Here is a 26,001-nt window from a genome sequence, read left to right as displayed (position 1 = left end):
GGTAATTCCAACCATGGCCAGACAAGGTTACCGGCTGGGTTTGCACAGGGGAGGGAGTCCACCACGATGCACCTCTCATCTGGGTTTGCCTTGTGGAAATCTTACCTAGTTTTCGTCTGGTTTAGGAGGAAGGTGCGTTTGAGCAGAGAAGGCTTTCTGAGAACCTCAGCAGCGTTTGAGCTGAGAAGGCTTTCAGAGCTGGAAGAGATGGGGGTTGGGAGAAGTTTTGCTCTTTTCGTGTGGCTGAGACCACCGCGTCTCATTTAAATATGTCGTTTTACTGATGAGGAAACTGCGATTACAGTAAGAATAAAATGCCGAGATTGGCGATTGATTCCAGAGCTTCAACTGACCCTATTTCTCATTAGGACGGCTCATTTTTTTCTTGTTCCCTTAGCTTCCTCACTCTTAGTGCACACTCGGGAACTCGAGTGCAACATTCTAATGCCCGGTCAGCAAGATTCCTCAATTTTCTATCAGGCTTGATTCATCAAGACAGCTCGGTCTGGGTGCGTGTGCAAAGCAGTCCAATCCCCTAACCCCGGAGAAAGCGGCCGAAGAGGAACCCTAAGGCATGGAGCGGGAAGGGGCGGGGTACCCTGAGGCAGGCTCAGGTTTGTTCAGGGAGGGGCAGCCTCTTCAGGTGAGCCTCTCCCGCCGAGCCCGGCCCAGCATGGCCATTACGATGGGAGGTGGACGAAGGAAACCAGTGCACGTGGGGCTGGAGGTGGCGCCCCACGGCCGCATTCGCTCTCCCTGGGCCTGGCAGAGAGTCTTTCAGAAGTGCACGCTGCACTTGCTCAGGGTAGACCGGGTAACGCTCAGCTGACTCGTTCCGCACACACCGTACCGAGACTGATTAAGCAGAGTACGGGAGCCACCGCAGGAGTAGTACGTGACCCCCGTAGTGCGCAGCCGCGCCTAGTGGCGCCCGGCTCCGCGCGGGCACGCGCCTGACGCCCCACCCCGCCCCCGAGGAGCGCGCGCGGGGCCTCCGTCCCATCCCCCCGCACGCGCAGTCCCTACCGCGCTGCTCCGCCGTTCCCCGCCCCCCTCGCCTCTGGGGCTGCCCTCGTCGCTGCCTGACCCGAGGTCCAGCAGCTTCTATCTTTCTGGCCCCCGCCGACGGAGAGACGCAGCTCACCTCGGGGGCGAGGGTGCCTTCTGTCCTCGTGGCCGTTCTGGAGCAGGCTGGGGTGGGCAGCAGGCGGCGTTGCGGGGGCCGGCGCGGCGGACAGCCGCGGGGGCATCGGCGGGGTCCTGGCGGGGGGAGGACAGGGTTGCGGCGGGCGGAACGGTGTCTCCTTCACTTCGCCCTCCAGCTGGGGTAGTTGCACCCTGGCCCTGAGCGAGCCTAGCGGCCTCAGCTGCGAGCGGAGCGGCGGTAGCGGCCCCTCTCAGGAGACCACCAGGTACGCTGCGGCGCGTCACTTGGCTGTCTAGGCCCCGGTGGCCAAGCAGGACGCCCGAACCAGACTCGGGGTCGGCCCTGGCTCCCTAAGATGGCCGCGCTGCCCCCGCGGCTTCTCGCCTGCGTGTGTTTGAGACCCCCTTTCTGGCCCTTTGACCTGCCTCTGACCCCCGCTGACCGCACTTCTTGTCACTCCGCAGATCACCTCTTCCTGTGGCCTCGCCATGGCGACCTACGGACAGAGCTGCGCGCGGCGTAAGTAGACCCGCGATCTCTGCGGGATGGGGCGGGGTTGGCTGGACAGTCGAAGCCTGTCGACCAGAAAACCGCAACTTCTTTTCCCTGATCTCTCCAAAGACTTGGAAGTTCTCCCCTTTAGGTAGGCACTCTATGGTCTGCCCACCCTCCCCCTCGCTCTGCGGAGGAGGGGCTGGGCTGCGGGATTTCGGATGGAGGGTCTAGGCTAGGGGAGTTGGTCTTTGGCCGCATTCGCCTTTAGTTCTTGGACGTGCCTTTGACGAACTCAGAAGCCAAAAGTTTGTAACTTTTGGATTCGGCCTTTGGAGGATTGGATCACTTTTTTAGAGGAAGTAGTAACTCCCCTTGGGAGAGCGCAAGGTCATTACATGTGCTCCTAAGGGCGTGGACGTGTTCTGTAGAATGAATGAGCTGGTGTTACCACCCAGATTGTTTGCCCTTATGCCGCAGAGCATTGGCCGAGGACTTGAATGTCGTATTAACAAAGTGCTCTTTGATATTTAGTTGATGTAGACACTAGTGAAACCTAGATGGTCGTGTTTTTTTCTAAGTTCCAACATTTAAATGACCCCAAGTGTTAATTATCTTTCTCTTCCCACTCCAGAATGTTGGTTTAAGAACTCAATGAGGATACGAAGAGATCTGTTAGGGAAGAGGACCTTGTCTTAGGTTTTGGTTTTATGTCATTTGGTTAAATCAGCCCATTCCAGTGACATTTGGATATATCTGTGATCTCTCTGGGTGCACAGTATAGATATATTTACGTGCATGTGTTTGATTCTTTGTACTGGTTGGGTCCTAAGAGGTGAAAGGCTGTAGGTACTGTGTAAATTTAGGGATAGAAAGTGTGTTTTTGTGTTTTGGAAGCACTCTCCCAAGTTTGTGTAGTCACCTATGGTGGTTATCCATTTTAGAAATAAATCTTTATTGGTGATATTATAGGGATCATTAAAGTCTAGTTTTACTGTAGCTCCTCCTAGTATCAGAAACCTCTTCAAGTTGGAGCTCTTGAATTTAAAGGTAGTAGTGGATCATATTCTAGTTCCTCGACAGAAGAAAGTGGGAGAACTGGAAGGTTAATACTGGAATGTTTCTTCCCACCAGCAGTGTGTATTCCTCCATCATATGCTGACCTTGGCAAAGCTGCCAGAGATATTTTCAACAAAGGATTTGGTAAGAATTTTTTTTTTTCCTTTCAGATCAGAAGTGAAAATGTGTTTGGATTGCTTGGGGGAGGTTAACAACTTTTTCAAGTTGCAAATACCTTGCTCTGTAATTTATTAGATAGATTTTGTATAAAACTTTTGTTAAAATATTACCGTAATAATCCACATCTTCCTCTGGCCCAGCGTTTTCCAGTTTTTTTCAAACTACTTCAACGATTTACCTGTAAGAAAAAAACACCTGTGTTCATTTCTTTCATACATAGCTTATGCATCGGTTGGCTAGAATTCTGATGTATTATTCTTTTGCTTTTGTGGTGACTCCTAGTGGGTCAGTGAATTTTCTAAAATGAATTTGCGTTTTCTTCTTGCGGGTTTTATTCCACATAAACTCCCTCTACTTTAGATTATTTTCCTCGTTACTCAGATTATTAATCCCAAAGGAAGATATCTTTTTGGGATAATTGTTTTAAATGACTATTATAATAAACTGTTGGCTATTCTGAGATTTGAGTTGATTTTCTGATCTGATTTTTAGGTTTTAAAATGGTTTGAAAGCAAATTTTTTTGGGCCACATGTACACCTGAACACTAGGCAAAGCTGCATAGAGATGTTCTGTGCTGTGTATATTAGTTTCTATAAAATAGTTAAAATTTTTTCATTTAAATATGGTGTATCAAGCCACATTTTTATGCCCCTCTGAATGTTTGAAGCCCTTAGTTTTTTTTATGTGTTGTCAGCTATTGGTATGCTGCTTCTTATACAAGAAATTCATTTTGTTATCTTTTGCTCTCTACTTGAAGGTTTTGGTTTGGTGAAACTGGATGTGAAAACAAAGTCATGCAGTGGTGTGGTGAGTGTTAGATATCTACTAAATTCTGATGAGCCTTTATATAACTTTTCAGCCCATGAAATAGTCACCACTGAAAAATGTCTACCCATTTTATCTTGAAGAAGAGGCAAAGTTAATTTTGCCTTAAGGAATTTGCATGAAACTTGATTTACTTGGGCTTTGGATATGATTTCTGATTTTCAGGTGGTCTTTTGCCATATTACTGTGTATGCACAAGAAACTCAGAAAAGACTGGTTATTTGGGACTGTTTACTCAGTAAGATTACAAGCTTGAAATCAGGGAACCTGTTAAACATTTTTATGATCCTTCTTATGCCTATTATGCCTATTTAAAAGCACTGTGAGTTCTGAGCATAAAAATACTCAGTAACTTTTTTTGTTTTTTAAGATTTTATTTATTTACTTGACAGATCACAGGTAGGCAGAGGAAAGCAGAGAGAGTGGGGGAAGCAGGCTCCCTGCTGAGCAGAGAGCCCAGTGTGGGGCTCAATCCCAGGACCCTGGGATCATAACCAGAGCCGAAGGCAGAGTTTTAACCCACTGAGCCACACAGGTGCCTCAGTACTCAGTAACTCTTAATTTGAGTGTACTAACCATTTATATAAAGGTTGTATTCTAGCAGCCTGCTCTGGAAGAGTTTCATGTTAATTTTGTGAATTTATAGAGTCCTGATTTGAGGTTTTTTTTTTTTTTTTTTTTTTAAGATTTTATTTTTTTATTTGAGAGAGAAAGAGTGAGAGAGAGCATGAGATGGGAGAAGGTCAGAGGGAGAAGCAGACTCCCCATAGAAGCTGGGAGCCCAATGTGGGACCCGATCCCGGTACTTCGGGATCATGACCTGAGCTGAAGGCAGTCGCTCAACCAACTGAGCCATCCAGGCGCCCCTGATTTGAGTATTTTTAAAGAAGTTGGTATTTGGATGCCTTGATTCTGCCTAACTCACTCAAAGTAGAATAAAACTTAATTTCGTGGGATTTTTTTTTTTTTTCCTTCAAAAATTTTTTCTTTTGAGACTGTTTTGAGTATGGGTATAGTGTGTGAATATTGAATTTTGCTGGGTTTTTTTTTTTGTTTGTTTGTTTGTTTATTTGTTTGTTTTTTGATAAATTCTTGCTGTAATTGTTAACTCCTGTAGTTGTATCTGCCATTTGGCTTCTTTGGTCTGGAAGAAAGCCTGAGTATATTCACTGTGGTTGAGCAACTTACTTGCTCCAGGTACAGAGCAGTGACTTGTGTTTGTTTTTTTGTGTTCCCACTCTTAACCTCTTGCTGTGCACCAGTTGAGACACAAAAGGCCTTCCCCAAAAAAGGGAAGACTCAGCCCTTGTGTTTAAAAAGCTTATTACTTGCTGGTTGGAGATAAAAAATAAATTTTAAACTGGAGAACACTCAGAGAAGTATATCTAGTACTAGATTGTTTAATCAAAACCTTTGTTGAAGAGGAAAGGCTTTTTGTGGACAGGGTTAAGGTTTCATGGAATTAGGTTTGAGATTATGAAGGAAGTATATGATCTGGATTCCATATGGTTTTTTTGGTTTCTATTTAATGTATATCTCAACGTGGTATTGATCTTATATATGTACCTGGTCCCAAATAAGTCCTTTTAACAGCTAGTTCCGTTTTCTCATCTAAACTGCAGAGGTGTCCAGTTCATTCCACAATGTAGAAGACAGAGTAGTTGGTGATGGAGTGAAGGGTGTAAGCTTGGCCAGTCTTGTCATCTGGTCTAGTTCTGGTTCCACTGTGTGATCTTGATTTTGTGTCTTGAGGGTTCTTGTGTCTTGATTTTGTGTCTTGAGTGTATATAGGCTAGCTCATTATCTATAGGCTGTTGGGTAGCAGGGGTTGGGGCCTCCAGAGTCATTAATCATTGTCACTCAGGATTAAAAATTACCTACTTCTACACATTCCCCATTCCAGGTACCTGCTAGAAGAATATGCTCTGTATATATTGGTTTAATAATGCTTTTCTTTTGTATAAAGCGTTGGAAAATGTGCAAAGCTTTCATGTCTCTCCAACTTAATCCTCCAGAGGTAGATTTTTTTTATTACACTTGAGGGAACTGAGACCCAGGAGAGTTCCAACGTCTTTCTCAGTGTTACTCAATTAGCAAACGATAGCCAGGACTGGATGCCAGGACTCTTAATTTTATATCCGGTGTTTTTTTCCTGACATAATTCTGTGCTCTTTTTAATATTGTCATTGAATGCCAAGCTTTGACTTGAAATTCCTGTTAAAGTGTCTTATTTCAAGATACTGAGTCTGTCTCATTGCAGAGCAATAGTTGTAGAAATGTTCTATTTTCTAAGTGAAGGTTGATTGGCTTTTTCTCCTGTTGATACAGTTTTTGATACTTTCTCACTCTTGTAGGCATCACAATTTCAGGTCAAGTTCTCTATTAGTTCAGATCAGCTATCTTTAGATTTGGCTTTCAGTGGCCAAAGTATGTAACCATCATTAGCAGACAAATTGTGAATCAGAATGCTCAGAGGGTATTTAAACTCTTTTGTCTTGGCGGTTTGGCTATCTGCCAAGCTTTGAAAGGTTAGTAGAGTTTTAGCTGTTTTGTAGCAGATTTTAAATTTTAATAAGGCCTTCTTATTACGTCTTTTCACTTGGTATGCAATTAGGGATTGGCAAGTTACTTGTATTTGGTATAAACATAAGATTATATAATGCACTTCAAGTTGATACTTGTATTAGATTGTTTTTTCTACTGATATTATCTGTTGTACTTAATATAGTTTACATTATGTACGATATAAACCAGCTGTAGAGTAAATCTGCTATAATTACTTTTCCCTACTTTTTTTCTTTTTATTTTTTATTTATTTATTTATTTTTTAAAAAAGATTTTATTTATTTATTTGTCAGAGAGAGAGTGAGCGAGAGCGAGCATAGGCAGACAGAATGGCAGGCAGAGTCAAAGGGAGAAGCAGGCTCCCTGCAGAGGGCAAGGAGCCCGATGTGGGACTCGATCCCAGGACGCTGGGATCATGACCTGAGCCGAAGGCAGCTGCTTAACCAACTGAGCCACCCAGGCGTCCCCTTTTTTTCTTTTTAAACGAGAATGTAAAAGATGGTTGGGAAGGTATGAAATCTGGTGAAGAGTCTTTATCTCAGAAAAACAGTATTGGGGTTACCAAAGATTTTTAAATCTTTTCTCATGGCATGAATTCCTGCAGTGGGGTGCTTTCCCTTTTAAGAATTTTCAGGAGGCAGGGGTACCTGGGTGGCTTAGTCCGTTGAGCATCTGCCTTTGGCTCAGGTCATGATCCTTGGGCCCTAGAATGGAGCCTGTTTTTCTCTCTCCTTGCCCCTCACTTGTGTTCTCTTGCTGTCTGTTACTCTCAAATAAATGAATAAAATCTTTAAAAAAAAAAAAAGAAAAGGAATTTTCAGGGAACATTTCCGAATAGTGTTTCAGTTACTGTTGAATGCCCATTTTAGTGATGAGGCTCTGTGATTAACCATACTGACCTTTATAGTGTTTTATTTAATATTAGGCAGATTGGATACAGTGCTGAAACATTAATTCCTCGCCTTTCATTCCTTCCTATTACACTGATTCTTGAATTCCAAAATAATCACCTTGCGGAAGTTTCCTTAAGAGGTGTACAGTTTGTCGTTGAGAATTACATACAAGTTAACTTGTCATTGTTTGGTTGAAAATGTAAGTGTAAGTAAGGTGGCAGTTAGTAACTGACAGGCAGTTCATTTGTATATTCAGTAGCAGACTGTAGAAGTATTTGGGAAATGGGATAAAAAGGGTTAGTGAAATTACTGTGTTTCGGTGGGTAAGTTAGGCAGTGATTCTTCTGGGTTTACAAGAAAGCTCATGAAGTCATTTATTGTCTTAGGAGTTCTCAACGTCTGGTTCATCTAATACAGACACTGGTAAAGTTACTGGAACCTTGGAGACCAAATATAAATGGTGTGAGTATGGTCTGACTTTCACAGAAAAATGGAACACTGATAACACTCTGGGAACAGAAATCGCAATTGAAGACCAGGTAACATTTTGAACATGCGTTTTAGTATTAATTTATTTTTGTATTTCAAAAGGAGAATACAGCCGAAAACAAATTCTTTTTCTTTCAAAATAGATTTGTCAAGGTTTGAAACTGACATTTGATACCACCTTTTCACCAAACACGGGGTAAGCGTGGACTTTTTTGTTTGCTTTAAATTTGATTTTTATCTTTAAGTAATCTCTGCACCCAATATGGGGCTCGAACCTATGACCAAGATCAACTCATGATCAAGAGTTGCATGCTGTACAAACTTGAGCCTGCCAGGGGCCCCTTTATCTGCTTTAAATTTAAAAGCCTTTCTCTCTGTTTCTTCAGGAAAGATGCACATTTACTGTTTGATAGCTTACCTAACTACCTTGCGGTGAATTTCTATTTCTGCCTTGGAGAGGAGTACTGTGGTTGTTCTTGTTGGCTTCCCTTCAAATATTTGCCTCTTTTCATTGTGGGACTAACTTGGGTAATTAACATATTTCTAATGGGCTTTTGTGACTGATGGTCAGTCCTGCAAAAGCAGTCTTCTCATGGTGGTGGAAGTCCATTAACCCCAAGTACCCTTGTTTTTTAGCTCATTGAGCTATATTTTCTTTACCTCTTAGGATTATCCTGCTACTGCTTTTACTCCTGTTTTACTGCAGTTCATAAATCTGTTTTGTGTCCTTCGTCCAGAAGTTATGTATGTAAGTCTTTCTCAGTGGCATCACTTTTAAGTCAGTTTGTTCTTTTTCCAGAAAGAAAAGTGGTAAAATCAAGTCTTCTTACAAGAGGGAATGTATAAACCTTGGTTGTGATGTTGACTTTGATTTTGCTGGACCTGCAATCCATGGTTCAGCTGTCTTTGGTTACGAAGGCTGGCTTGCTGGGTACCAGATGACTTTTGACAGTGCCAAATCGAAGCTGACAAGAAATAACTTTGCAGTGGGCTACAGGACTGGGGACTTCCAACTACACACTAATGTGTGAGTATTTATTTTTTGGGATTATTGTGATGTAGGACCTGGGAATGATATTGATGTCACCTGTCATCTCTTACTAATCTGAGTACAGTCAATTTCTCTTAACACAAAAAGATTATCATTCTTAATTTTGATAACGTGAGGTACTGAGTTGGTGGGATTGCCTAAAATGTCTGGTGTTTTTACATGTGAAAAGGACTTAAGAATTTTTTTCCCATAAAATAAAGCATTGGTAAATAACAGAAGGACAAAGAAGAAAACCACAATTTCTTAGGATCCTACCACCTAGATAATTAATCTTTGTTAGTTCATGTTTGGGAGTTTCATCTTTTTTATATATGTGTATGTGTATAAAATACATATCAGAAAGGCTGGCTTATAATTCTTTCCTTCCTTCCTTAGTACATTTTAATTATCTTACTATAGCTATGTATTCTACAACATGATTATTAGTGGCTGTTTGGGAATTCTACTGGATGGATGTATCATGATTTATATGACCCTTTATTTGGGGGCATAGGTTGGGATAAAGACCCTTTTAAAACTTCACGTTTTCAGTGGAATACTACACTCCCATGTGAGCAGTGCTTTTTATTTAACTATACTGCTACAGTATCGACCTAGTTCCGCCGTCATTACATTGTCTGTTTTAGATTTACAAATTTATAATATTTTACAGCAATGATGGGACAGAATTTGGAGGATCAATTTATCAAAAAGTATGTGAAGATCTTGACACTTCAGTAAACCTTGCTTGGACATCAGGTACCAACAGCACTCGCTTTGGCATTGCAGCCAAATATCAGTTGGATCCCACTGCTTCCATTTCTGTGAGTACTGGCTATTACTGTGGGCTTAGAATGGGGTCTTTGGTTGTGGGAATTCATCTTTGGGTATTTTGAATTGTGCTGAAAATTTGAGCTGTGGTTCCCACAATCCCTAGTTTACTCACAGAATGGGATTAGAATTTGTAATGCTGCATGCATTTTCTGTGGAGGCAATGTTAGAACTTTGATATCCAGGTCACAGGAGTTTGTTTAAAGCTGCTCAGTTAGTGTAGATAATAACCCTGAGCTCCAAGCCTGTCTAAGCCCAGGGAAGCCAGTGTTTCGGCCTGGGCCAGGAGTAATAGTGTTTTAATTGTTACTTTGTCTTTCTTTGTGGAATAATAATACTTTGTTACTTTGTCTTTAGGGCTTACAAAATCTCTTTTAGATTTGATCTTAGGGGTCAGTGGTACAAATGCCATTTTGCAGGTGGAGATAAAGCTTGGAAGAGAAAGGACTTAGATCACTGCCAGGGAAGGAGAGTGAGAAGAAAGGAGGTAGAGCCAGGATCGGGCTTGCGTGTCTTGATTTCCCTCCTGTCTAGGGTGACCAGCTAGCTCATCCTGCTTTGCCTGGGACTGTTCCGGCCTTAACATTAAAAGTCTTGCACCCTAAGGACTCCCTCCCGCCTATCATGGGTTTGTAGGGGGTGGATGGCCACCCTACTCATGTCCTTGGGCTTTTTTGCTACTTCCTCTTTTTTTTTTTTTTAAAGATTTTATTTATTTATTTGACAGAGAGAAATCACAAGTAGATGGAGAGGCAGGCAGAGAGAGAGGGAAGCAGGCTCCCTGCTGAGCAGAGAGCCCGATATGGGACTCGATCCCAGGACCCCGAGACCATGACCCGAGCCGAAGGCAGCGGCCCAGCCCACTGAGCCACCCAGGCGCCCCGCTACTTCCTCTTTCAGCCCTAGTGAGTTTTGGGGCAGGAGGGAGTGCAGTGTCTGACAGTGTAGAGATGCCGGCTCTGATTTCAGGCAGGTCAGCAGCTGTTCCTGCATGTCAGGCACGGCCTGTACTGTACGTACTGGGAATTAAAGAAAGTTAAACTTTCCACAGGAGTTATTTCTGTTACATAAAGTGGGAACATGTTTTTGATAATTTGGGCAGTTAAGCTTTAGCCCCATTCTTATGTTAGCAGCTGTAATCAGGGAGTGTAAGAAGCATCTGGAATGCTTTCCCATTGGTTGGTAAGGCAGTGATTCATTTATTATTTTTCCCTTCTCTGTTTCTGATTGCACTGTGGCACTGAAAACCTTAGGATTCACACAGCATGCTACTCCCTGGTAGCTGCATTGCTGTTCTTTTCAAATGTTCGTCTACAGCAGCAGCATGGCTTTCGTGCCAGCCAGTGTAGTGGTCTCATAGTCTAAAATGGGAAGGCAGCTTTGGGTCCGTGTGCCCAAAGTGACTTTGAGTGACTTCTGGGGATTTGTTTGGAGATGTATCCAGCATTTCCCACCTAAGTAGTGCTCTGTGCCCCCAATTAAGCATCACCCTGAAGTATTGCTTAATGTCCTATCACAGTTTCATCGTTTACTTCTGTTCTAAAATAGGAGAAACTTGTGTCCAATAGTCTGAGGCTCTTAATTTGTTGGGCACAGAGTGGTCACTGGGGGTTCATTTCTTCCTTAGATTTATAGCTTACTTGGTCCTTGGTAGCTTCAGAAGACTTGGCTCTACTGCCGTGTGAACCCAAGTGCCGTTCCTGTGATTTCTGTCTGTTATATGATTTCTCTCTCTGGACTATTTCGATGTTACACATTATAAAAGAGTGAAGACATCAAATAATTTCCAAATCTGTTCTGATGTCAGAAGTTGTCAACCTTTTTACTACCAAGAATATTGTGTCGTACTGACAGTTTGACTTGGAGTTTAATGGATAAGAATTAAGTGGCACCTGGGTTTTGTTGGGCTTAGTAACAGTGTTAAATTTTAATAGTATTAAATTGTACTTTTTCCCAAATGTTACGAAATCTTTATTTTATACAAGTCTTTAAAAAAAATTAATTCAGTTAGCCAGTGTAACAGTACATCATTAGTTTTAGATGTAGTGTTCATTCATTCATTAGTTGCGTATAATACCCAGTGCCCATCACATCGTGTGTCCTCAGTGCTGTCACCGAGTTCCCCCATCTCCCAGCCACCTTCCGTTCTGCAACCCTCAGTTTCCAGAGTCCAGAGTTTCTCTTGGTTTGTGTGAATTTTATTATCTCACATGTGAATAAAAAAAGCGGAATAGTTCATAATTTGCATAATAGGGAAACCTGCAGGGGCTGTCTCTCCTCTCTCCATTCAGAAATTTTTTTTACAGCTGTTTTTGTGTTTTATTTTAGGCAAAAGTCAACAACTCTAGTTTAATTGGAGTGGGCTACACTCAGACTCTGAGGCCTGGTAAGTATTCCTGACAAGTAGGATTGGTGTTTTAAAAATTATTTTTCATTTCTCAGCTTCTTCGTAAACCTTTCAAAGTACAGTGAACACATTTACCTTTTGCCACAGTTTTTTGTTACTCCTTTTTTTCCCTTTCTTTTGCTGGGCTCTTGGGAAGTCGTGGCTATCTTGACACCTCCCTAAATGCTTCAGCATGCGTCTACTTTGAAATAAGAAGGTCTGGTCTCTTGCATAACCATAATACCATTATCACACCTAAGAAAGTTAATAGTCCATACTGTCCATTCTGTAGTCACTTTCCTCACTTGTACCTGAAATGCCTTCTAGTGATGTTTATTTCTCTAATCAGGGTTCACTCATTGCTTGGTCTCTGTAGTCTCTTTTATCTGGTGTTTGGAGGCTTGCTGTGTTTTCTAGAACAGTACTTACCAGACTTCAGTGTGCCTGAGTCACCTGGGGACTCTTGCTATAAAATGTACATTCTGATCCAGTACATCTTGGGGTGAAGGGTTTGTCTTTCTAACAAGCTCTTAGGTGATGCCAGCATCACTAGTTTTTTTGTATTTTTTTTTTAAGATAGTTTATTTATTTGACAGAGACACAGCGAGAGAGGGAATACAAATGGGGGAGTAGGAGAGGGAGAAGCAGGCTTCCTGCTGAGCAGGGAGCCTGATGTGGGTCTTGATCCCAGGACCCTGGGATTATGATCTGAGCTGAAGGCAGCTGTTTAACAACTGAGCCACCCAGGTGCCCCAGCATCACTGGTTCTTGCCAACACTTGAATAGCAAGTTCTAAAGCACTTGGAACTTTTTCTCCCTTCAAATAGGGATATTTCCCCAAACTTTCCATATTTGGCCTTTTTGAAACCTAAAGAATTTAGGTTCTTTATGAAAAGCCTTCTTTATGAAAAACACCTGCATACCCTTTCCCATATTCACTAATTAACATCTACATCTGTTCTCTCTTGCATATCTGCATACATACTCCTTTTTTTCCACATCCCCTTTTCAGTTATTTAAATGTGTGTTTTGCGGACATGCAGACACATCTCCCTAACATGCATCTCCCAGAGTAAGACATTTTTCTTCATAACTACAATACCACTGTCGCAGCTAAGGAAATTACTGTTAGTTGAGCAATACATAATACATAGTCTACATTCAATTTTCCCCACTTATCTCTTTATTATAGTTGTCCTGGTGCAAATACAATTGTCTTTTAATGTCTTACAGTCTGAATAGTGTTTTGAATGTTACTGTATTTTCTAGAGCACTTTGAACTTAATTAACATTTTTAGTGCTGTTATTTGATCCTTAACCTAGGATAGGGCCACCTGAATTCTCTCCAGTATCTCTGGAACTCCCAAGTGCCCTCTGGTGGCTGGCACTAGTAGGTCATCTCACAGGCTAAGGGAGGGACAGGCAGGCTCTGGGCTGATTATTAAAGACTGCAGACTCTTGAGGTGTTTCAGGCAAATCATGGTTACCTGCTTCTGTTTACAGGTGTCAAGCTTACACTGTCTGCTCTGGTAGACGGGAAGAGCATTAATGCTGGAGGCCACAAACTTGGGCTTGCCCTGGAGTTGGAGGCTTAATCCAATTGAAAGAAACCTCTGGGAATGGATATCAGAAGATTTGGCCTTAATATATTTCCAGTGTGACCAGCAGGCTTTCCCTCCCCCCAAGAAGGTGATCAAAACAAAGGATGATCTAAACAAGAGCTGTATTTTAAATATTTAGACAGTCACTTGTTAGCTGGTTCCTAGTTGAATTGGTTATCTAGTTACCAATGCTGCAGTGGTGCAGTCACCTATACATTATTTAAATGTATTTAACTGTTAAATGCGCTACCCACCAATAATGAAATAGACCTTTATGAAAACTGTGCAATTGTGTGCATGTTTGTTTTTATGTTCCTATTACTGAAAATTGCCATTGAACGAGATGGATCAGTGGAAGTTTTAAGATGAGGTTAAAGATTTTTTGTTAAATTCAGCCATCCTTAGAATTACTTTTGGTATCCCTAAACATTACAGATTATGAATAAAAAGAAGTATACATAATTAATGACTCCAAGTATTTGCAGAGTTTAAATACTTGCCAGGGTCAGATCTCCCTTGTATCTAGCTAGCACATTATTTTTCTGGGGAGTGTTTTGCTTTTTACCTAAATCTGTGTCAAAGTCCTCTGTGTCCCTAAAGTAACTCCATGACCTTTTTGGACTACAATAAAATAAGAGGATATATGCCTTTTTATCTTCAGTTTGTAAGTCTGTCCAGAGATCCATTGGATTGTTGTTGACCCCAGGCAAAGAAAGGCTGTACATACTCACCAGTGTGTACAGTGCTTTGAGACTGGCAGGAATGGCCTGTGTGAATAAGACACATGATTTAATGGCAGACAGCTGGAATTTGAGCCAATTTGCTGGAGTCTGGATCTTTTGCTAGGTCAAACAAACAGGAAAAGATGTCTGCAGGTTGGGTGTGAAAGCACATCTGCTTTTGGGATACTCAAGAGAGGTGTGAAGTAGAGCAGCAGACATTTCTGCAACTCCGCTTTGTGGGGAGGTCATAGGTTGGTAGCTGCTGTGGCCCCTGGTTGCCTACTGCCTCAGAGCTAACAGGTGGCCTTCCCTCAGCTATGGCTGGACATTACTTGGTCCCGGACTCAGGACTGGGGTGTGGCACAAGTGAATTGCCATTTGGTCAAAGATACATTGAAGAGTAATTTGGACATATTTACCCAGGTGCATCTTAACAGCATTTTAACATGCGGGAGAGCGAAGGCTGGATCACACCCATGGCCCTGAGGGTTGCATAAAATTCTAGGTACGTCCAAGAAGATGGAGGATGATGGAAGTTGACACCTGTGGGCCCTTGTGGCCCCTGTGGCCTTGTTTTCTTTTCTTTCTCTCTCTTTTTTTTTTTTTTTTTTTTTTAAAGATTTTGTTTATTTGACAGATATCACAAGTAGAGAAGCAGGCAGAGAGAGAGGAGGAAACTTCAGGCTCCCCGATGAGCAGAGAGCCTGATACAGGGCTCTATCCCAGGACCCTGAGATCATGACCTGAGCCGAAGGCAGAGGCTTTAACCCACTGAGCCACCCAGGCGCTCCTGTGGCCTTGTTTCTAACAGTCTCCAGCCTTAGAGGACCCAGGCCTAACCCTGGTTGCAAAACCTAACTGTATTCTAGGCTGAGGCAGTTAGTGGAAGAATACTTAATATCTGCCTTGACCTTCACCTGTGACGTGGAGATAAGATCTTCCTGTAGGACTTCTGTGGGACTGGGATTAGGGAAGTCCAAATGAGAGGAGTGAAGGGCCTGGCTCCCTGTCCACCTCCTCTCATAGGTGTTGGTGTGGGAAAGCCTAACTTCATCTTCCTGTGGGAAACTTTTAAAAACTGCCATACTTGATAGTCTCCTACCTATAGGCCAGTCTGTTTCACTCCTTTCTGGCCAGTGATCCCACCCAGTCCCTCACCTTCCTCCAGGACTTCAGGGGGAGGACAGGATATATACTCCAACCTTGAGGTCCTCAGGTCTAGGTCAAGTGGCCTGGTTGTGAGGTGATGTCCACTGAGCAGAGCCTCCACTGCAGAGGTGAGGTCGAGCGGAGTTCTGTGAAGACATGGGCAAATAGAACTGGCATAACCTATGAAAGCGCCCAGTGGCGAACCTGGTTGGCTGCAAGGCCTGTTTCCTGTTAAACTCCAGATAGGGTTTCCTAGCCAGTCCCAGCTGCACCAAACAAGACCTTCATTCACTTGCCCCTCCTAGGAAGTGAAGTAGGAGGGAGACCAACGGGTGGGGGCTCTACCCTGCAGCTAGCCCTCAGATCCTGTGGCGTGGCGGCAGACCTGAGGAGCTGGGGTCCTGTATGTATGTGGCCAGGTCAGTCAGAACTTTATATCCTGCCTCCAGTTAGCTGGCAATAGACCTGGTGCCAGGTGGCGCTCAGGACTGTGCCAAGGAAGGGATGACATCTGTGCCCTCAGGGCCCCCTTTTGGTTTAGAACCTGCCAGTGCTGGGCCTCCTCCCTACCCACTTTAGCGCCAAATATGGAGGCTCAGAAGATCGTGTCCCAGACCCCACTTTATTGTCGAATTTAAAAGTCAGGGTTGATGTCTGGGGTTCCCACATCCCTTCCCTTGAGACCATGCCCTGGGGGCCGTCCCTAGATCTTGAAGGCTAAGGTGAGGCCGTCGCCCAGAGGCAGGAGGCTGATGTGGACCCTGGCGTCCCGCAAGATGCGTTCATTCAGGTTTCGCACACACTGGGCCTCGTTGTCCCGTGGTTGAGGCTGTAACACCTCTCCGCGCCACAGGACCTGCGGAGGGGTGGGACATGGGGGCGAGGGGATAGTAGCAGAGGGGAGAGGGAAGGTGCCTAAGCGAGCAGGGCAAGAGGTGGCAACTGCAGACCGCAGGTGGGGCAAGCCTAGGGGACCAGAAGGGGCAGCCTACAGGCGTGCACTGGGTGCAGCTTTGTGGCTTGGGGCGAGGCACAGGGAGTAGCCAAGTGAAAAGACGGAGACAGTGTGGGGTTCCCTTACACTGAGGATCGCAAGGATGCCTCCGGGGCGCAGCAGCTGCAGGCATCCCTCATAGTAGGCAGTGCAGTTCTCCTTGTCCGCATCCACCACCGCCATGTCGAAGGTGCCGGCCTCCCCAGAGGCCAGAAGCTCATCTGGGGGGGGGGGGGGGCAGATGTGGCTGAGTCCGCAGCCCCAGCGGTCAGAAGCCCCTGCCCAAGCCTCACTAGGCGCTGTGACCATTCAAGGGACTTTTGCCTGGAGGGGCACTGTGCCACCCAGCATGTGGCCACATGGCAGCTGCGAAGCCAGGAGGCAGGGGAGCTGTCACTGCCTCAAGGTCCCCCCTGTGGACCTGGTCACTAGCGCGCGCCCAGTGGCCCCACTTGGAAAATGGTGCCAAGGCCCTTTCCACTCCGTTTGCTCACCCAGTGTCTCCAGGGCAGGCTTCAGCCGAAGGTCGATCTTGTGCTCCTCCTCAGCCTGCGAAAGGAGTGGGGTCAGAGCCAGCAAGTCTTTTATCCTGGAGCTGGGAGTGGCCAGGCTCCAAGGGCCTCAAATGTGTGGGACACTCACCTGCCTCCATAGGGGCCGCCCCAGCTCCGGGGGCCCCGGATTTACCTCACAGGTGACCACGCGTCCGGCCGGGGGCAGCGCTAAGGCCAATGCTAGGGCTGAGTAGCCTGTGAAAGTACCTGGGGGGCAAGAGATATGGACTCGGGCCAGAGTTGGGGGAGACATCCCCGTGACTTCGGCCCCCAGGGATTCTGGCTGTGAGCCCTACCCAGGTCCAGTGCCTTCTTGGCCTTGATGAGTCGCGCCAGGTTGGCCAGAAGCTGGGCCTGCTCACAGGTCATCATCGAATCTCCCTGCGGCTGCTCCAGGGTCAGCTGTGTCGCGGTGGTGGGAGGGAAAAGGGTCGCGCCAGCACTGCCAGTCACCCAGCGCCTCCCCCGGCCCACAAACCCCTCCAGGTGCGCGGCCGTGGGCGTGGTGGTGGTGGGGACCCGCTCTCAGGAAACGCCCACCGCGCCCAGCCCAAGGAGTCCCGGAAGCCCTGAGAGCGCCATGGCCCAGCCCAAGGTCACACAAGCACGTGGGACCCGCTGGGTCTGAGGTGGGCGCCTGTTTCCGCCCCTGGCCCTGCTGACCAGCCGCAGGCTCCGCAGCGCCGGGTGCTCCCGCATGGAGCGGCTCAGCAGATACTGCCACAGGGGGTCGTCTTCAGGGGGCAGCAGGCGCTTCTCTCGCCGGGATCGCCAGGGATGGCACCGTCTTCCTGCCGCGGAGGGGTCCCGGTCAGGGCCTGGGACTCCGGGGCGCTAGGGCGGAGCTTCACCCGCAGCCCGCCTCGCGGAGTCACGGGCTCGGCTCCCGCACCTGCCCCGCCTGCGGGGGCTCTGCTGGGGGTACCGCAGGCCCCGCCCTACTCACCCAGGAAAAGGCCGGTGGCGAAAGCGGCGCCCAGTGCGGCGGAGGCCAGGGCCAGCGCGGCGGGCACCGAGAGCCGGGGTGCGGGATGGATCATGATGCGGCCAGGAGGTAGCGAAGTACGGGGTCACTTGGCTGGGGCTCCTGGGCCCGCACTGAGACCCGCCTGCCCTCCAGTCTCCGCCCTGTTCCGGCACTGCCCGCGGAGCTGCGGTCTCGACCGCCATCTGGCGACCGCACAGCGTTACTGCAAGCCCCGCTGGAGCGAGCCGGGCGCCATCTGGTGGCTGTACTGGGAACTGCGCCCGGAGAAGGGCGCAAACCCTGCGTGTGGCGTCTCGGTTTTCCCTGCGCGCCCCTCAGGTCTACCATCCTGGGTCAGGGAGGAAGAATGGGATGGCCCTTCTGGGTAGGCTGCTGCTTATCGCTGCTGTTTCTGCTGGGACCCTGCGGCCTATGTGGGTGGGTGGGCCCTGGGTGTAACAGGGTAGCAATGAGTACGAGGTGCTAGAAATGACAGGAGCTTGAGAGGGAGTGAGAGAATTAGCGGAGGATCCTGGGGGCAGGAGAGTAGGGGTATCCGGTTGAAGGAGTGAAGGACCTGGTTTGGGGACAAACCCAGAGGTGGGGCTTGCGAGTCCTGAGACTCTCGTTGATGGGGCTCTGAGGCAGGGTTCTTAGAATCCTCCCCTTGAGCGCCAGACAGACGTGGACCACCATGGGGGCCATCATTCTCAGCCTGTTTCCTTTGTGTATAACAGGAACCGCAGTCTTATGCAAATGGCATCAGATCCCACGAGCTGGCACACAGTAGGTGCTCAAGAAATGGCCGCTGTTGGAGTGGAGACCTTTGGGGAGGAAAGTGATGGCAGGTGAGGTCGGCTCGCAGGGACCCTATCCGGCGAGCACAGGTGGAGCGCTCACTGTGACGCGGCGTGGGGAAGTGGGGAAGGGGACAGAAGCCGCGCGGGCCGTATTCTTAGGGAAGCTGCATTCGGGGAGCAGAGCACACACACAAATGGGGGGCAACTCCACTTTCACAATTTCCTCTTCTGCAAAATGGGGTTATTAATAGTCCCCCTTACCCCCTCACAGGGGAGGAAATGAGAAAATCCAGGTGAAGGACTTACACAGGGCCGGCCCGAGCGGTCTCTACCTGTTACAATTACAGAGTGCAAAGGACAGGTCATCCGATGACCTGCTGCTCAAGGTCATCCCCTCCACCCGGTGGCTGCTCCCCCAGCCCGTTTAGTGTCCGGACCACAGCTCCACCCGGGGCTGCCCAGGGGAGGCTCAGCAGGCGCGAGGCCCCCAGACTCCGATACCTGAAGGCGGGTTTGTGAGGTTTTTGGAGGGGGGCGGTCCGTGCGGGAGCGGCGGCGGCGGGGGGCGGAGGATCGCCGAGAGCTGGGCAGAAACTGCGTGCACGGCGCCCACCCCCGCTGGGAGGCCGCCCAGTTCCGATCAAGTGTCCGGGAGACGCTGCAGACGCAGGGGCAGGGTTGGGCTAGGGTGCTGCCATGTGGCCGCCCGCCCAGCTCCCCGTGGGCCCCGCTGGCTCCCTGCCCGGAGAAGAAGCGCCTTCCCCCTTACCGGGCGGCCCAGTGCATGCTTCTCTGACTTGGGGTCTCATTCCCCGGAATAACAGCTGAGGCTGCGGGTCTCTCCCAGCGCTGAGCACACAGCAAATGCTAAATAATTGCTCTCTGAATATTGTGGTGGAGCCTGCGTCGTCGGGCTCCTTGCTGCCTGAGCTGCCAGTCCAGTCAACACAGTAACCGGAGGGGCCTTCTGCAGAGCGCCCGGCTTTCTGCATCCAGCCTGCCTGTGAGGCGGGGTTAGGATTCCCATTTTGCAGAGAAGGAAACCGAAGCTCAGAGAGGCGCCCTGTCCGCGCTGACTGGGTGCACTGGGCCCCCGCGGGATCCAGACTCCCAAGAAGCGCTTTTCTGGCAGTTCCGCGGGCCTTCCTCCACCCGCCACCGGCCTGGGGCCCTGGGCTCAGTCTGGGCCGCAGACCAGCACTTTGTCCCCTGTCTGGGGGTCCGGATTTGGGCAGGCCCCCAGCTCATACCCGAACCTCCCTCTCGGAGAGCCCCGCTTCGAGAGCTCCGGAGAGGGGGTTGGGGGTGGAGCCGGCAGGGAGGGGAGGCATGTCACCATATATCCCCGTCAGATTAAAAAACTAATTTGAAAAGATTAATGTATTCCATTCTTGTTACGCTGGCTCTGATACCTCTGGGCCCGCGGCCGCTCTGCCTCCTGATTATTGAATTTTTATGGCCTGGTAATTAATTGCAGATTCCCTGTTTTGTTCTATTTCTTTTTCTCTGACATTTTAATTTCAACAAAAAGCAGTGGTCTCCATGCAGGTTCTCTCTGGAGATCCTAATGGTCTATAAAACAGAATGACTTATAGACGTGGCACCCACTTCAGTTGGCGAGCGATTGTTTGAAACCTTGCTGATCACGCAAAATTTAATTTTTCCACCTCCCTCCCCCGTTTGCTACTCATTTCTTGTCTCTTGTGCTGTAGTGGCCGTGTCTCAGCTCACAATGGAGGGAGCAAAGTGTCGCCCCAGGATCCTACAGCGCCTTTTCCAGGCAGCTGAAAACAGTCTGTTCTGCGTCTTTTTCCCAGAGGTGCCCTGTGGTGGTTGTGGTGGTGGTGGGGGGCGGGGGGGGGGGGCTCAGCCTCCCCAGAGAGCGTGAGGATGTGGGCAGCTGCCCGCAGGAGGGGCTGGGGAGGGGGAGACCATTTCTACCCCTCTCAGTTGCCTTTTTGGTCAAATGTAGGTCAAATGCCCCACTAGGCATCAAGGAAGGAACGCTCAGGCTCAGGAGAGCGGAGACAGTGGGAGTCCAGGCGTGCCTTTCCATCCATGCCAGGAAGGGAGGGCTGTGACCCCCCACAAATTCTTAGCCAAACTAGGCCACTGGAAGCAGCTGGTCACAGAAATGGGTCTAGAAGAGGCCCCAGAATTTCTATCATGGGACCTCCCCCCCAACTTCTACTTCTCCTTCCTGCTAAGATCACACAGGCTGGGTCTTCTCCCCCAGAGGTCCCCAGGACTGCGCAGGGCAGGGGCAGAAGAGTAGGGATATAGATTCAAGTCAGGCCTAAAGGATTGGAATGGGGAAGTGTTCCCAGGCTGCAAGGGTAGGTGAGAGGAGGCAGTAGGGGGCAGTGAGGATTGTAGCGCTCCAGCCCCATCTGAAGACATGACCGCCACTAGGCTGTAGCGTAAGCCATTGTATGGGATGATGGGTGCAGTATGGCCAGAGCTGCTGATTTTTCAAGAAAGGTTGAAATTTGGCCGGTAATGTGAAACCTTATAATTTTAAGCATTTGGAATAGACTTTTTTTTTTTTTTAGCACTTCATCAGCCAAACTGAATAGCTCTTTGATCTCTGTGTCTGATCTGGCCCAAGGGACCACTGTTTCCTCTGACTGTGAGCATGGATCAGAGAAGTTAAGACATAGAAGTGGAATCCGTTGGGGCTGCCTGACGCTTCCGCTTCCGCCCTGCTCCCACCTCAGGAATCCTCTTCCTACCTCTGGGCCCTCCATCCCTTTCCCACCCTCAGTGGGCTCTCCGGAGGCACCTTTGACCCTCTCTCCAGGTCTTGCCTTCTGTAGGCCTCTCCACACAGAAGCTTGCAGCCTGAAGTCTGACCACATGTGGGGGAGGTTTGCCAAGCTCCCCAGAGAGGATGGTACCTGTTAACCTATGCCTTCCAGGTGGAGGCGGGGGAGTGCCCTGACTCCAAGGGTTCTGGGGGCGGTGGGGGGGGGTGCTTCAGGCTGAGCGGGTGGATGCAGATAGACCATGAGTTAGGGGCTTCTGGGGCTCCTCAGGCAAGCTGGGAGGACGGAGAGCCATGGCCTGCTCTGGTCTCCATGTGCTGAGATGCTGCAGAGCTGAGGTGGGCGATGCCTCAGAGTGGAATTCACTATTTGCAACAGAGTGGATTCTGTTGTTTGCAACAAAGTGAAATCTGCTATTTGTCACAGAACAGCTTAGAAGGTTTGCAGTTAAGAGTCTGGCCTGGTACCATTCTTCTACGAGACTGACTCTCCCACCTCCAGCGGGCCCTGCTAACAGGCTATCTGATCGACCTCGGAGCTGTTCTGCTTCTTTCTGCCTTGCTAACAGGAACCTGTTGTTGTTTGGGCAATGTAGCCAGCTCAGATGGTCATGACCAACATAGTCCTTTTTTGAAGATAACTTGCTTTCTCACCCTCAGCGAATTTCTGGTCTGGGATAAAAGGGGTGCTGCCTAGGACTTTTTTCTCCTTTTTCTTGTTTAGCTGCTTCTTACCTTGAAAGGTAAGGTTGTATAAAGATGAAATGCTTGGAACCGTAGCAGCCCTCTCGCGACTGTGAGGTAATAATGTTCAGGATTAAAAAACCCAAACAGTAAAGATGGCAAGAGGAAAAGATGAGATGTTGGTCCTTGAAGGTATTGTTTAGCCACTGAACCAACACCACCCACCATTTCCCTCCAGATTCCTTGTTACAAGAGAAAAAGGAACCCTTTGTATTTAAGCCATGATTAGCTTATGTTCTTTCACTTAAAGTTCAAAAGCATTCTGGATACAGGCCTCCAAACAGTGTGACCTGTATCCACAGGAGTGGTGTAGAGTTGGTACTCAGATAACCCTGTTTGCTTTTTCTTCAGTCTAGAGTGCCAGATTCCCTACTTTCCTCAAAATCATGCTCTCCAAATCTGAGGCCTCATTTTCCACAGGGGTGAGCTTCCTCAGAGGAGCTGCCCCATCTCCCATGTCCAGGCCCAGCCCACCCCTGTCCTGATGAGTGCAAATACCAGCACTGGCCATCCCCTACTCCGCGTCCCCTCACAGACCTGTGGTATCCCACTGACACCTCCTGATCCCTGGTGAGGTAGGTGTGCTTACCCATGCCCTATAGGTGACTCTTAGGGGAAATGACTCTTCCAAGGCCTCCTGGTGCACAACCTGGGGAACCTCCCCACTCCAGAGGGAGTCTTTATATTTGCCTCAGGGGCAGGGGCACAGCGGCTTCTGTGACAATGCATGATGGCCAGACCGGGTGGGAGATTTTGTGCAGTGAGCCGGGGATGGGGTTGGGGAAGCCTTTGTTCTCCTGGTGTAATAGGTTTCTGCTGCCGAAGTACTGTGTAGCAGTCCCAAGTGTCCGTGGCTTCCAGAATAACCATGCGCTTCCCTCTCCTGGGTCAACAGCTTACCTGCAAGGCCTCTGCTTCGGGTTGTGGGTTCAGAGCTTTTGGAGGCCAGTGGCTGCCTAAGGAGGCTCGCACCCAGTGGAGGGGACAGGGGCAAGATACCGACCACACAGTGGTTTTCAAGCCTCTGCCTTGGTCAGGATTGTGGATGTTCCAGGGTCCACAGCAAGCCACTTGGCCAGGCCTGAGTCCGGGGAGAGGGCGTGCAGTCTGCCCCTTCTGGGGAGTGGCTCTGTGGGGTCACGTGGCAAAGGGTGTGGGGGTGCGATCCTGTTACGGTGGCAAAAGGAAGAGTCAGGATCAGTGGTCCCATCTACACATAAGTCCCAAGTGGCCCTGTGGGACCCCTGTGGGTACCCCCCCCATGGGGACTCCTCTTGGGGTGTTCCCAAAGCTGTAGGCGCAGGGGCTGTGCCTCAGGTAGGGCCTCAGCAGGCAGGTGGGCTGTGTTTTGCTTCCTGCTGGAGCTGGGTTCCTCTGCTTCTTAGAGGAAACACATGAAGCTCTGGGGGTCAGAGTGTTTCTTGAGGCAGCAGGTGACCCCCCACCTCTGCCCACGATCCCTGCCCCTCTGAACCTGGACAGCCCCCACAGCACCTGCCTCCCTGGGAAGGACAGTGTCCTGCAGCTGTCTCCCCGCCCAGCTGCCCGGTGCTCAGTGGCAGCGCGTCCTCCTCCAGGGCTCTAGGAGGGGCAGCCTGGGACCTGAGGATTCAGACTCGTTGCACAGGACACTGCTTTGGCGGCCGGAAGCTGGTCCAGGGACACTACCTTTATCGGTGTTTTGTTTGTTGGCATGGAGCCAACACTAAACAATCAGAAATTGTCACAAGGAGTTCAGATTTGATTTCCATTTCTTTTGAAAAGGCAGAAGGCCTGACAACGGTAGCCCATTTGGACAGGTTAGCTGGCGCTGGGCCATGCTGGTCCCCGGTGGTTTGGGGCCCTGGCCCTGGTCTACACCACTCCCTGTTGCCTCAAACCCAGCACATTTCACCTGTATCTCTTACTGCTCTCTGTCCTGCTAGCTCATGAGCTGTGTGACTTCTGATTTAATGGTTCTCTGGAGGCCCAGAGAGGAGGGGCATCTGTGCACGGTACGTAGCCAGGAAGGGAGCCTTTTTCTCTCTCTTCCCGAGTAAGAACTTCATCTGCATCCTGGAGAGCAGTCCTCCTTCTAGGGGACAGCAGTCCAGTGCTGCCTGGTGCTATGGCCTCAGTTTGGGGTCCTCTCCCTTGGGGCAAAGCTGTTCACATCATGCTGAAGCTCAGAACACCATTGGCCTCACTGCCCTTAGAACACAGTCACCTTGAGGCAAAAAGCCAAGCTGAGATGATGCTTTGGCAGATGCTATGGGGACCCAGGTCCCTGAGCTACACAGGGAATCCCTGTAATGTGTAAAATGGGATACTGACTGATACTTACATAATGCATATGGTGCTCCAGCTACTTCTTGTAACTTCATATTAACTCACTTAGTCCACACTAATCCTCTGAGGGACAAGGTGTAATTTTTTATCTCCATCTGCAGATGAGAAAGCTGAAGCACAGAGAGGTTAAGCAACCTGCCCAAAGTTGCACAACATATAAGTGGTAGAGGGGATAGGATTTCATCTTTGATCCTAAGGTTTCAGGGCTTACAGTTCTTAATCACTGAGGTGTCCTAAAGGAAATTCCTACTGAGGTGGCTACTTTTCCTGTAATGTCTTATTTCACCCTGAGACTTGTGCAAAAAGATAAGGTTAGGTTTGGGTGTGAGTGACAGAAAAATGCAAAAGAATAGCAACTTAACCAAGAGAGAATTTGATTTCTATTTTATAGAGTTGCAACTTGGAGGTAGTAAGGAGGCTCCAGGACCAACAGGGACACAAGCTTCTACTCTTGTTGTGCTGCCATCCTCATCATGTGGCTTCACCTCATTGAACAAGTTGGCTGCTTGAGCTCCAGCCATCACATCTTCACCTTAATTTTCAGAAGAAAGAAAAGGACAAAATAGGACTCACGGCTTTCCTTTAACGATACTTCCTGAAGGATACTCCTTGTATTATTTGGTCAGCACTTAGTCATATGGCCGCACTTCAGTTTAGAAATTGTCTTTATTCTAGATCATTATATTCTCAGAGAAAAATCAGTTCTATCATTAAACTTGAAAGGGAGAATGGGTACTGGGAACACTGAGCTGCATTTTACAGATAAAGAAACCGAGGCTCAGAGAGACAAACAACCAGGTTACACAGCCAGGAAAAGGTGAAGCCTGGACCTTCTGTCCCTGGCCCCTGTGGAACCAATGGGGCTCCAAAGACACACACTGCCAATTTCCTGGGGTGGGTGATGGTGAGGAAGACTGTGGATATGTGCATTCTCCCCTTCCTAGGCCCCAGAAACACCCAGGGCCCAAGTCCTGCTCTCCAGACACTCCCTTGTGCCTTCAAGCACTGGCAGCCTCTCCGGGCCCAGATCCGTCATCCTGGCACCAACCATGCCCCGGGCCTGACTCCATCCATCCCACTAATGCCGGCATCGACTGTGCTCAGGCACGTTCCTGAGGCGGCCTCAAGAGCGCTGAATAATTCAGGCAAGCGTAATGGGATAATGAATTTACTGACAACCCAGTGTGGTCTCGGTACTTACATTTCAAGAAATACTGACTCCCCAAGCCGGCTCAGCAGGCGGGAGACGTACAGATGCCAAGAAACGGTTGCCTCTGCCCGCCTCGTGGGGTTCAAGCCCGATTCAGTGGAGACCCTGTTTGGCTCTCGCTGGCTTCCACTGCCCGGGGCCAGTCTGGGGGCCAAGGCTGCCCGGCTGGAACTTCGCGGCGAGGCAGAAGTGGAACCGAAGAAGCTGGGAAGGAAGAGCTGGCCAGGAGATCAGTAGCCCTTGGTCTCGCACGCCCGTTTTATGACCAGG

General features: G+C 48.5%; 2 protein-coding genes and 1 long non-coding RNA gene across 5 annotated transcripts; 2 read left to right on the top strand and 1 right to left on the bottom strand.

Annotated features, from left to right (window-relative positions):
- Window positions 1–1,259: 1,259 nt before the first annotated feature.
- On the top strand, window positions 1,260–13,788 carry VDAC2 (voltage dependent anion channel 2). Its single transcript, XM_059169819.1, is given in 11 exon segments — window positions 1,260–1,412; window positions 1,612–1,666; window positions 2,777–2,842; window positions 3,637–3,686; window positions 7,549–7,701; window positions 7,795–7,847; window positions 8,451–8,678; window positions 9,355–9,505; window positions 11,841–11,898; window positions 13,402–13,463; window positions 13,465–13,788. Coding segments are annotated over 10 exon segments (1,026 nt in total). The 5' UTR covers window positions 1,260–1,412; window positions 1,612–1,635; the 3' UTR covers window positions 13,639–13,788.
- On the bottom strand, window positions 10,396–18,076 carry COMTD1 (catechol-O-methyltransferase domain containing 1). Of its 2 annotated transcripts, none has more exons than XM_059169821.1 (7): window positions 17,865–18,076; window positions 17,582–17,709; window positions 17,215–17,320; window positions 17,007–17,125; window positions 16,859–16,913; window positions 16,452–16,585; window positions 10,396–15,516 (listed from the first exon to the last, which is right to left on the bottom strand). In XM_059169821.1, the coding sequence occupies exons 1-7, from the start codon at window positions 17,956–17,958 to the stop codon at window positions 15,445–15,447; spliced, it is 708 nt and encodes a 235-aa protein (XP_059025804.1). In that variant the 5' UTR covers window positions 17,959–18,076; the 3' UTR covers window positions 10,396–15,444. The 2 variants fall into 2 exon arrangements, with proteins under 2 accessions (XP_059025804.1, XP_059025803.1); XM_059169820.1 differs by lacking the exon at window positions 10,396–15,516 and adding an exon at window positions 15,974–16,226 and having other exon boundaries at window positions 17,865–18,074.
- Window positions 17,844–25,703, top strand: LOC131828799 (uncharacterized). 2 transcript variants are annotated; one of them, XR_009352579.1, is made up of 4 exons: window positions 17,844–17,972; window positions 18,623–18,733; window positions 20,398–20,504; window positions 21,238–21,611. It is a non-coding gene; the product is annotated as an uncharacterized LOC131828799 (long non-coding RNA). The 2 variants fall into 2 exon arrangements; XR_009352580.1 differs by lacking the exons at window positions 20,398–20,504; window positions 21,238–21,611 and adding an exon at window positions 24,913–25,703.
- The last annotated feature ends 298 nt before the right edge of the window (window positions 25,704–26,001 follow it).

Source organism: Mustela lutreola, chromosome 4 (assembly GCF_030435805.1).
Source record: "Mustela lutreola isolate mMusLut2 chromosome 4, mMusLut2.pri, whole genome shotgun sequence".
Classification (NCBI taxonomy): Eukaryota; Metazoa; Chordata; class Mammalia; order Carnivora; family Mustelidae; genus Mustela; species Mustela lutreola.
Note: the sequence above shows the minus strand (reverse complement) of the source record. Positions and strands in the feature narration are given on the sequence as shown.

Bases quoted from the DNA above. Each gene is read 5' to 3' on its own strand.
- COMTD1 (XM_059169820.1), bottom strand. From the start codon at position 17,958: ATGATCCATCCCGCACCCCGGCTCTCGGTGCCCGCCGCGCTGGCCCTG. The intron at 16,914-17,006 runs GTGAGTGTCCCA...CTCCTTTCGCAG, and splicing joins GGCGGCCCCTATGGAGGCAG to GCTGAGGAGGAGCACAAGAT. The intron at 16,586-16,858 runs GTGAGCAAACGG...CCCCCCCCCCAG, and splicing joins GCCTGCCCTGGAGACACTGG to ATGAGCTTCTGGCCTCTGGG.